At 32.6% G+C, this 12,450-nt stretch overlaps 1 protein-coding gene across 1 annotated transcript in view; it reads left to right on the top strand.

Annotated features, from left to right (window-relative positions):
• The first annotated feature begins 2,492 nt into the window (after positions 1-2,492).
• The window catches only part of LOC124366273 (kinesin heavy chain-like), a 94,587-nt gene continuing 84,629 nt past the window's right edge, over positions 2,493-12,450 (top strand). The window contains 1 exon segment of the mRNA XM_046822678.1: positions 2,493-3,010. Coding sequence (XP_046678634.1) covers positions 2,864-3,010 — 147 coding nt within the window. The 5' untranslated portion in view covers positions 2,493-2,863.

The raw sequence follows: 12,450 nt of genomic DNA, 5'->3' as shown, positions 1-12,450 counted from the left end.
AGCCATCAAGGGAGCTCAAAGGGTCCGGGATCCCCCCAAATGTTTTATTACTTTTTTAGTAAACGATTATTATTACTTAAATAACCCCTCCCTTAAATTTTCAAATTTTTTAATTACTTTTTTAATAAACGATTATTATTATTTAAATAATTCAGTATTACTGACACGTACTGCTGAAAGATCGTTCTCAACAAAGAAACGGGCCAAGAACTTTTTGAGGAAACAAAATGGATGGGGCCTTACTTTCAGTCCACTACGGAAAAATAACAGTTGTCTGGACCTCCCAATTTTTTTCATTGCTACGTTTTTGAATTGAACTAGACTGATTCCTAGGGAAATCAGACCATCTGTATGCGTACAATTTCTAACACAATTCCAATCCCGTTTTTAAAACCAAAAGTTTAAAATAATGTGTAAGTTTTGGACGATACATTCTAGATAAACATGTTCATTGAAGACTCTTGGAACAATATTGGAAAATGTTTTCCACGAAATATGGAGGAGTTGAAAAATCTGCTGTAGCCAAGCATTGCATTGAATCAGGACACAGAACATCAACTAAAAATCTAAAACTAACAAAAACCAATGAACTTAAATGCTTGGGAAACACTACACATCAACAGAAATAAAGAAAAACTTATTAGCAAAAGAAGGCCCTATTGAAAATTTCAGTGTTCTTTCTTCTCAATTTATTCAAAAATGTAGTCATATCTAATTTTTCATACTGGCTGAAATATTTCCAAATATTTTGTATTTGCATATTTACACCATATGGTATTAATATTAATTGTAATAAAATAATGTAAATATTTATTTGTGGAGTCGCCTGACGATGAAACCTTTGTTTTCGAAAGGACTCGTTCAAAATAAACCATTTGGAAAGTATTGTTTTATTAACACTTAGTACTATAACATGTACCATTTCGTTGACAATATTTAAATTAGTTTTGAAAATATAATCAAAACGCTAATGCGCTCGTATTTACTTATGAAAATGGCGTAAATAGAATTTAATTTTTTGGGGGGGGGTAGACACACTGGGTTGTTTAAGAATTATGAAATAACCTCTAAAAATAGGGGCCCAAGAATATTCTCCCGAAAAATTGCTGAGCTTTAAGACCTCATAAGTTTAATATGTTATAGCTTAAAACAAACTACTAGGTACAATTTTAATATTTGTTTTTCAAAATTTCGAGGTTGGCTTAAACCTCCCCCCCCTTTATGATTAACGGACGTGCATTTTTGCGAAAACTACTCCTTTATTATGGGAGTCCGAATGTTTTGTATACATATCCCATATTTTTTCTTATTCTATGAATGTGTTTGGTTCAATAATCATGTCTGTTATTTGTTAAAACGAGCAGGTGAATTTGTTTTAAAAAGATGTTTAAAATATGAATTGAACAAAATAAATATGATCTAAAATATAGAAAAAGTTCGTTAAAAGAGCAATAAACATGATGATTACTAAATGATAATAGGCTTTCGGACATTGTTCATCGATATATGTAACAACAATGACTACGTTTCGAGGATTGTAATCTATCCTCTTCCTCGAACGTCAAAGATCCTACTATGAACTTGCTGCACTTTTTAGTTCACATTTTCTGTGCATGTTTAACTTTATGTAGCCTATTACGATTTTTGACACCTGAGGAAGAGGGTAAATTTAAGTCCTCGAAACGTAGTGTTTTATTTTTATAACATACAACGATGACAAATGTTCGCAATCCTATCATCTTTTCAAACCATTCATCGTTAATTACACACTTAAAACAAAGGAATGGTAATTGTTATTCGATTCTAAGAAAATGGGATAAACTTTTTGGTGTTGTGTTTCTTCAATTCGTTTCTGCTATGAACGCAGAAAGATTTAAAACAGTAATTAAACAAAATAATAATAATATTTGTTCAAAATGAGCTATTATTAAAAATGCATAGGTAATTGATAGTAGGATATAGTATTATTAAAAAAAACAATAACGATATATGAATATAAGGCTTCTTTTTAATAATTAACTGAATTTAGAAATTATAGAATCGTAAACTATTTTTTGTGAACACGATTCGGTGTTTTGTTTAATAAATAAATAAATCAATACAATGTAAATAAACGTTGAATCAAAATAAATCTTTAACGGCAGCCTTTAAATCAGTCAAACTAGTATTAATTTTTTAGTGACAAACGAGGCTGAGATAGTCAGAAATTACAGTACTCAAACTCAAAAAATTTAGTGTAGTTTATAAAAAAGCAAATGCAAAATAACATATAGACAAACTAGCCGAAACGAAAAGAGACAATTTTGTTTATTTAATAAAATAATAGCCTTTCCATCTTGAAGTCTGGTAACGTGTTTCAAACCTTCTTTACGTCTGCATATATTTTCTGTTCAAAAGAAGTTATAATACCGGCAATAAGAATTTCATAGATCAATAGAAAGATTGTTTTGCGCATGACGGTTCATGCAAAAATACTGCACGTCACGGCCGTCTCGACGCCAGTGCCTGGTTTCGGTAACATGTGTGTCACTTTCATCTCATCGCGCCCCTTTGTTCACGGAACATATGCCTGAATCAGTGACATTTAAACGACCTGTTTTGGTAATTCGACTCCTTTACCAAATACGAACGGAAATCAATAGTTTGTTTCTAATACAATCAGCTGCTCGTAGAGTCGTCAGCGGCGCCATTGTTGGTGAACAATCGAAACACAAATGGCAGCCATTTTGCTGAGAAGGAGAAGGCGAGTACTTGTCAATGGTTGACTTTAAACACAATTTTTTATATTTATTGTGCTCCATTTATTAGTTCGAATTAATTTTCAAAATTTATTTATTACATGTGTCTAGTGAATTAGTAAATCATGTCGGGAGAACGAGAAATCGCGGCTGAAGATAGTATTAAAGTGGTTTGCCGATTTCGACCACTGAACGATTCAGAAGAGAAGGCTGGTAGTAAGTTTATTGTGAAATTTCCTTCGGGTGGCGAGGAAAACTGCATTTCCATTGGCGTAAGTACTCATTATCATATGCATAATTTATATTTCAGTTTCGATCATTCTTTCTTATGTCAGAAATAACGAATAACACATACAAGAGTTTTGCTATTTTTAGATGAGTAGTCATAGGTAGACCCACAAGGTCTGAGTGGAAAGAAATTTGTATACAAATTATGAATGATTCCAAGTTTACTTGCAGTTTCTTAGTAGTCACCTGATAAGCCAGGTAACATTTCAGTAATGAAAATTAGCACTAGGGCAGAAAATTGAAAATTACTCGATACTTTTATTTGGTTGAAAGTCACAAAGCTCTGAATCTTTTTTTTGTGATTAGCCTACATTGGCATACATTTAGTAGAGAAGACAGGATGGAGAGTGACTCACTCTCTCCATTCCATCCTATGATTCTGGGTACGGGGTTTTCATCCAAGATCACACTACTCGCAAAATAGGTTAGGCTGCAGAATATTGAGTGGCCATCACTATAATCAAATCAACAATCATGACAGTTGAAGCGAATTATGTTATAGGAATTCAAATTACAGTCTAGCTCAGCTGTTTTGATATCTAATAAAAGTAATAATTTAATGATGAATAAAATAATTATGTAGGCTAAGTATGTGTATTTATAAAATGTACAGTGTAAACAAAACAGTGTAACAGTTACTTTAAAATATTTTGAAAGATAAGGGAAGACTGTAATAAGCGGCCTATAGTCTTTATTTGATTGTTATTATCAAATGATTTGTTATCCAATTTCAATAATATATAATTAGGCCTAATTTACATACACTACAAGAATTATAATAAATTAAACAAGAAGAATATATACAACACAGTAATATACAAGTGTTTATTAAATAAATGTAATAATAGCATCACAAATTAATACCAACTTTGCCCTAGACATCAATACCTGAAAAACTACAATATTTGCAGCTTGTCCGGATAGCTTTTATGAAATGAAGTTAAGGATGGGAGCCAAATCCATATCTTGAAACCACTGACAAATCTTGTCACTGTTTAAAGATAGGCTAGCTTATTGATAATTTGGTTCGCTTATTCGATTGTTGCGGTAGTCACTTATTATACTGCAGCCAATATTGTCATTTTAATTCGATATATATAATAAAATTGTTTTGTGGGCTTTTTATGAAAGTGTAGCTGTATGTATTAATTTTGAAGAAAATAATTATTCAATGCATTAAAAAGAGCGTCAATAATTAATTTTAACTAACTATAGTTAGAATGTTTAGTATTCGATAGTTTAGTATTTATAATCGATAATTTGGTACCCTGATTCGATTGTGGTGATGGCCGCTTCCTATCATGCAGCTGAAAAGAAAAGTAAATTGATGGAAAACAACCAAATGTAAATGATTAACTAAATACTGTTTTATACTAAAACATCGTCATTAACTTACACATTAGAATAATAATAATGAATTTTTATGAAAACATGATTTAAAAGCTAAATCAGCAAATTGAAAGTTCAAAATTTGGTGTAAGATACTAAAAGTAACGTGTTTATATGATAAACTATGTTAATGTTGATGCTTAGTTTTGCAATATCAATATTGAGGCTGCAGTATAATAAGTGGCCGGCATAACAATCAAATCATTGCTATTTCTGATTATCTAACCTACTGAATAGTAACAAACCAAAAGGAGGAACCGAATTTTTGTTATCGCTATTTCATGTTGTGGTATAGTTCAGATATTTTTTTATACCTATATAAATAATAATTTAATGATAAAAAGTAATAAATAAAGTAAAAACAGTACTTTGGGATTATACCGACCACACCCAGACATGAATCGTTACTTGATATTTCGCTTCTACTGATTACTAGATAAGCGTAGAACAATATTTCGTCAATATAAAACAGGAATTGTCTTATCGCAAACCCCTCCCCATCCTCAGACAGAGGTCAAAGTCGAGCGGTCTAGTAGATAACGTGATTGCAGAGTTGATATTTATCTGCTACATAAAATACATGCCTAGGTGTCTTAGTCAAATTAACCAAACAAAAAAACCAACTCTGCATTTACGCAGATGACTCCAATCTTATTATCTCTACAAAGACAGATACAGAACTAGAAATAAACTCTTTTATTCAACTATCAAAATTACAAGAATTCTTTTTTAATAACAATTTAATCTTAAACGCTCAAAAGACTAATTACATGTTGTTTACAACAAAACAAAATAGGAAAGATAGCCAAGTCCAAATTCATATTGATACTGAGGTCATATCCCAAGTTCCTAAAACCAAATTCTTAGGTATTTACATTGATAGCCATCTGAGTTGGGATCAGCATATTGACCATGTCTTAACTAAAATTAATTCTGGAATTTATGCTCTAAAAAGGTTGTCTAACTTATGTAATCTAACTGTATTAAAAAGTGTATTTCATGCTCACTTTCAATCGCATGTATCTTACGGAATATGTGTGTATGGAGGTACATCCAACCAAAATCTCCATAAAATTTTAATTTGCCAAAAAAGAGCTGTAAGAGCAATGTTAAATTTACATAATGATGACTCGGTACGACAACATTTCATTGATTTAAAAATTTTAACAGTTCATAGCCTGTATATTTTAGAATGTATTATTTATTTCAAAATTAATTTAGGAAAATTTTTAACACACAATGATATTCACCATTACGACACACGTAATAAAAATAAAATAGTTTTGGATAATTATAATTTAGAATTGTTTAAGAAGAAAACCACATATAATGGTGTAAAGTTTTTAAATCTTATTCCAAAAGAAATTGGCGAAATAAATGATCAGAAAAAATTCAGGTTATTGCTAAAGAATTTCTTGCTTAAAAATGCTTTTTATACATTTGACGAATTTTATAGCCTAAGAAACAACATGCAACTTAATTGAAATTTTAAAATGTTTTCGACAAGGTATTAAAGCATAGATTTAGACATTTAACTATAAGGTTTTAGATAAAAATTATATCTGGAACATACTTAGATATAGTCTGATGAATTGTGACACTATTTATTGTATTTCAATGTACAAATATGAATAAAGATTGAATTGAATTGAATTGAAAAGTCCTCGCGGCCCGTCGCTATGTTGTACTTCCGTGTTTTACCTCTACATTTCTCCGAACACAAAAATTCAATAAAAACAAACATTACCAAACTAAAACTAAACTCTTTATTGAAAAAACACTAAAAACTTGTTTTTATTCTTGATCACACTCCGCCACCAAAAATGCGAGTGCCTCCGGCTATCAGCGCGGGGCGCTGATGTCAACGAAAGAAAAACATCCCTCGAGATAGTACCTATCAGTAAAATATCAAATTCTAGAGGGTCTGATCAGAAATATAAATTGAATTGTAGTGGAAAGGCAATTATGTACCGTGCAAATCATGTGATGCCGTGCGGCCTGCCGTAATCGGGATTCTCGAGAAAGATAAGATAACAGCGACAACAATACTGATCACAATACCTGGAAATGCTTGTAAGTTTGTAATTTTGTAATTAAAGAGTTGTTTTTTCGTTCTATCATGTTTGTTTCTATAAATTTATATTTTTGTGTTCTTCATACTGGTGTGGTCGGTATAATCCCAAAGTACCGTAAAAACTATGTATCTTTATTAAATTTATTAAATGCTACAACAAAGCGGTGTGTAACTTTTTACTATTTTGAAGGCTAAAGGTGTCTTACCAGCTTGTTACAGACAATTGCCATTGTTGGTAATAAAATCATACCACACAAATTATTTTACATTAGTTAGCTTTAATTAATTGTAAATAACTATAATAATAATGGTTTTGTATTTGATAGTTTAGGTATTTCTTATTGATAATTTGGTTAATTTACTTGAATCTCACGGTACTGTAGCTGATTATTATTCTGCAGCCAATATTAACATGTTAAGTTGATATTTATAATAAATTGTTTTGTGGGCCTTTCATGGTAGTGCAGCTGACTGCTCTGCAAGACTAAAGGCTACACGAGCTATGTGCATTCTCAAACTCTGTATAGAGAATGGGATATCTGTTAAATGGCTGTAGCCTATACATAAGCAGCATAATTAGGTTGTAATTCCTCTGATCATAATTTTGAAAAACTCAATTAGAAAAAAAAATTGGAGTAGTGTGTAAAAGTACCAAAACAGTGGCAATGATTTTTATGTGATTTTTTAAAAGTTATTGTAGATCCTAAACAATACAAACTCTAGGTAACCTAAGCATTTAGCATTGTCTTCACAACTAGCCGCTGTCAGTGTTTGTTACTGAAGTGTGTAAATAGATTAGATGTGTATGCTGTCTGAAACAGGTTTTAATGAGGGATTAATATTTCATTGAATAGCAAATTGAAATCCTGGGCATCTGGTTTTACTGCTGCAAATGGAAAGATTCTTTCCATATTATTTTATAAAGTGTTCTATTTCAATGGCATTTTATATCAATTAAATGATAGTGAAACATTTTTAAGGAATGTGGTTTTGGAAATTTTCTTCAACTTCTAAGACATCAAACCAGGGACCTCTCAATTAGAGGTGCATCATACTCGTGCATCATACCGACCCCCACGTACCTTTTGTATGTTTTTGGTTAAAAATAACAAAGTCTTACCTGTCCTGTGCACTTGTATTAATCTACCCCATTCAAATTGTAACCTACCCAATCCATATTATATTAATTCTACATTCTCGTGGCAGATACATTGGTCTTGTGAAAAAGATCAAAAACTAACCAGAACTACGTGACTGTCAAACACATGTTCCACTCTACCCAACCCAAGGGCTAACCACTAACCCAAAGAGGGACCACTAACCCAACCAGGTCTGCCAACTAACACCAACATGAACTGTTGCTCAATTGACCTATGCCTGTTCAGATAAAATAAACCACAATACAATAGTAGAAAAAGGAAATGTTTTTTCAATGTATGTTTCTTTAATTTCCATACTGAAAACATTCCAAAAGTAAGACGTGAGGTTAGTGTAAGAGTCATTCCACACCAAATTAATCATAAAAAAATGTTAACATCCACTGTCTCAGAATGTTATCTAATTAGGTGTTTGTTTCTTTAGTATGAACACAATAGATGAACTCTGTGGATAAACAGTTATGCGAAATTTCATTGACTTATCTCTAATAGTTTTCTTTATATAGGCTTTTAAAGGTTTTATTATAGAACCGGCTGCCTCTCATGAGATGCAATGTTTGTATTGTGCCCTTTGTAAAAAAGTCATATTGATTTATAGATATTAGTTTCCACTTATGACGTAAACGTCATGGAACCATATGAATATTTTTAAACTGAAGTAAGTCAGCTATCATGAACATATTATTTAATTGTTTATGGTTAAGAGGATCAGATGTAAAATGAAATTGGGACTGGCTCTAATTTCAGGTTATGTACATGTAGGAACACTTCTGGTTCGAATGAATAACATTTCTGATGCCACATTTGAGTTTGCCTTGTTGCCGCGATCAAGTAAATATATTACATATGCCTATGCAGGTATCATATACCTACTTGTTCAAAAAGCGTTTACTTCCAATCTTGTAATCTGCATCTGGTTCAATATATTTCTAGTACCATAGTTAATAGTCTAATGTATTTTTGATACCACAGTTGTTTCTCCAGTTGTCTTTATGAAGAAAATATATAAATATACATGTAGGTCTTAGAAGCCTACTTGAACTGTAATTTTTAATCTAAGTCTAATATATTTTCAGCGACACAGTTGACTCTGCCTTGTTGTCCAATTAGTAAAACATTGACATGTAGGTCTCGGTAACCTACTTTAGTCCAGAAGTGTATACTTGCGGTTTGTGTAACATACTTCCGTACCAACCCAATTTCAACACCTATTGGTTGTTGATTCCTATGAGAATCTTTAGTTAATTGTTCACAGCATATGGTATGTGAGTATCCACTTAAGGGTCCAAATACACAGACTTTGATGTGAATCTATCGAATACAGTTTGTATGGAATAAATACGTAGATCTCGTTCTTCGTGTTGCACTCTTCGTGGTTATTCCATTATTCCTTAGACATTTGGGAAGTTGAAAACATTAAATATAGTTCTTCTGAGGATTCAACCCCCAAGGAGTTTTATTTGTATGAAAATGTTTTTGTTTTTATATTCAAGCCATGTAAGGATACATATGCTAAATTTCATCTTTCTGAGATATTAGAAGAATTTTGGTGAATTAGTGATGAGTAATTGGGAGATTTTGCCTTTTATACGCTTACACTAGAGATATTATTTTTCTTAGAAAGAACACAATATGTATGTGGCATATGAAGAAAATTGGCCGTTACATTAACAATAACTTTAAAATAACATTTAAGAAAACCATTAATGATAAGTCAATAAAACTGGCAATGAGTGTTTATAATCTATAATAAAGTAACAACTTTGCGTAGTAGTTTCATCAAACTCTGAGGTAGTTGTTGTTTTAACCTGGTTGGGTCGATATGGAATGAACCGTACATACCTTAGAGAGCTTTGAGCCACATTCCTTGTGAACCGTAAAGGTCTAAACTTAAGTTTAGTTTCAAAATTCACTATCAAGTCATATTACGGGTCAAAAAAATAAATCTATTGATGTTTTCACAGTAAAGCTTTCTAAAGCTGAATTTCTAAGCACCTGGAGATTGAAGCTTTATTCTCTTGTAGTCTAAAGTGTAATTTCTAAGTACCTGGAGATTGTAATTAGTTAGATTTTACAAAGAGGCATATTTTGACAGATAATGTCTTTTTCCAGCGTATTAAATTGTTGTAGATACCTTATTGAAATAGATACTAGATGGGAAACTTAAATAGTAATGGCTTACCCAGGGGGAAAAATAAAAATTGAACCTGAACAAATTACATATATATTAGAATGGACGATTAGGTTATAGTCAAAATAAACAAAATTAAACATTAAAAAATTCAGTTCTTTACGTCTGTTTTGGAAACATAAGTGTTTCTTTTTAATAAGACAAGGGAGAAAAACAATCTATATATATATATATATAAGAAATTTGTGTTAGTTACACTATTTATAAGTCAAGAACGGCTGATCCGATTTGGCTGAAAATTGGTAGGGAGGTAGCTAAGAACTGGAAGAAGGACATGGGATACTTTTTATCCCGTTCCCGATTCAGGATTCCGCCCCACTGGTCTCTAAAAGTTACAGAAATACCCGTAAGAAATGCATTGCAGCAAACATATGTTATTAAAGCACGGGTCACACTAGGCTGATTGTAAGCCGCTGGCTATCAGCGGCTGGCAGTAGCGTCAGCAAGCAGCGGCTGGCAACCCGGTCACATTTCGCTTTTAACTCGCCTGGTTCTAGTTCTAGTCAGCATGTCATCTATGGGTCCACGTAAACGAGTAATTAAGCTGTAGATGGAGCTTATATTGGTCACTTTTAAATTACATTAAAAACGTTAAACCAATAGTTAAAACTTTTATTTATTTGTGAGGCCTTTCAATAGCGAGACTATCATCTTCAGACATATCTTTTGTGATGTGTCTGAAGATGATAGCCTCGCTATTGAAAGGCCTCACAAAACAAATAAAAGTTTTAACTATTGGTTTAACGTTTTTAATGTAATTTAAAAGTAATTAAGCGATTATTAAGGATGTGTGTGAAGGAGCTTTGTGAGAAAATGCTCAACCGCAAGAAGAGACGTTGGTGGAGTAGACCTTGGATTATGAGAAGGGAAGAATTAGGAGCATCTGCAAGACTTCTCCAAGAGTTACAAGAAGAGGACCCAGAAACATACAGAAATGTTTTACGAATGTCAGCTCCTAAATTCCAAGAATTGCTGGAATTAGTTGAACCGTTGATTAAAAAACAAAATACCAAGTTCAGACAGGCGCTTCCGTGTAAGATAAAGTTGGAAATTACTTTACGATATCTCGCAACTGGAGATAGTTTTAGGTCTCTAGCGTTGTTGTTTAGAGTGCCGCACAATTCGATCTCTGCCACTGACAGCTCCATGCCAGAATACTTCTGCTGTTGGAAACCACACAAGCTTTGGCTTGTATACCTCGTTTGCACCAGCACCACTTTTTACAGATTTTTTTATCTTACTCAGTTCTTTTCTGTAGGTGTCGCGTAAACTCTAAATCTTCTTTTTCAAGAGTTCAACTGTCGCAGGCATCCCAGCATTCATTACGTTTTCCAACAGTTTATTGTAGGCTGTCTCTTTGACATTCCTATTAAGGTAATCCTGTGATGAAACGTCCCACAAGCACGGATAATTTTGAAATAAATTAAAAAATTCAATGACCTGCTTCCCCGACCACTTCAACTCAGCCATTTTTACACTATAAATTAACAGTTACCTACGAAACAGCAGTAGCTAAACGAACCCAATGAACAAAACAAAGGATCTAAACACAAAACCACGTGTAGTTTACTCGCCGCTGACACGCTACTGGGGTGGTCAGATTGCGCTGCAAGCTGGCGCCAGCTTGTGCCAATGAATCACGTGACCTGCTAGTTGCCGCTACCTGCGACCAAAAGTTGAACATGTCCAACTTCGCCAGCCGCTGACAAATACTCGCCGGCTGGTAGCACCAGCTGCGGGTTCTGTGGTCACATCAAGCTGGTAGTAGCGGCTTCCTTTAATTCGCGGCTGCAATCAGCCTAGTGTGACCCGTGCTTTAGTGAAAGAGCCTTTTCAAATTTAATCAGCTGTTCTTTGTATAAACATATATAATGCGACAAAAGAAATATATGTTTATATCATTTAATTACTATTTTAAATTTCTTTATACTTATAATATTACTAAATGTTAATAAAAACACTACTTTTTCCAAATTGTTTATTTTTCGGACGAGGCCTTTCGAAACCAAAGGTTTCATCTTCAGGTGGATTTCTGATGATTTTAGATCAAACCTGAAGATGAAACCATTGGTTTCGAAAGGCCTCGTCCGAAAAATAAACAATTTGGAAAAAGTAGTGTTTTTATTAACATTTAGTAATATTTAATGAATTTTCCAATTGCTCCAAGAGTCTACAATTTATACTTATAGTTTGAAAGCATAGAGTAAGCTTAAGAGAAACAGCAAATTTTGTTTAAACAGTTTTTGCAATCACTGTTAAACATAGACTTTACTATCCAGATAATACAATTCAAATTTGACGTAAAAATTCACCTTTAACTGCAATATTTATCTAATATAAACCATACTCGTGCTTGATCAGAAGAGCAATGCAGATATCAAAATTACTATCTTACGTTGGCTACAAATATAAAGAATGTTATAAAACCAACCTTAGTTGTTTGTTTTTTTTTTTTTTTTTTTTTTTTTTTTTTTTTTTTTTTTTTTTTTTTTTTTTACAGAAGTATGGCTCTCAAAACTCTGTGTGTACATATTCTCTCACTCGAGACAACAAAGCAAGCTCAATCATGGCATCGGAGATATAACTAATTTGATCCAGAAGTGATACACGCGC

Source organism: Homalodisca vitripennis, chromosome 7 (genome assembly GCF_021130785.1).
Source record: "Homalodisca vitripennis isolate AUS2020 chromosome 7, UT_GWSS_2.1, whole genome shotgun sequence".
NCBI lineage: Eukaryota > Metazoa > Arthropoda > Insecta > Hemiptera > Cicadellidae > Homalodisca > Homalodisca vitripennis.
This window is presented reverse-complemented; position numbering and strand designations above follow the sequence as displayed.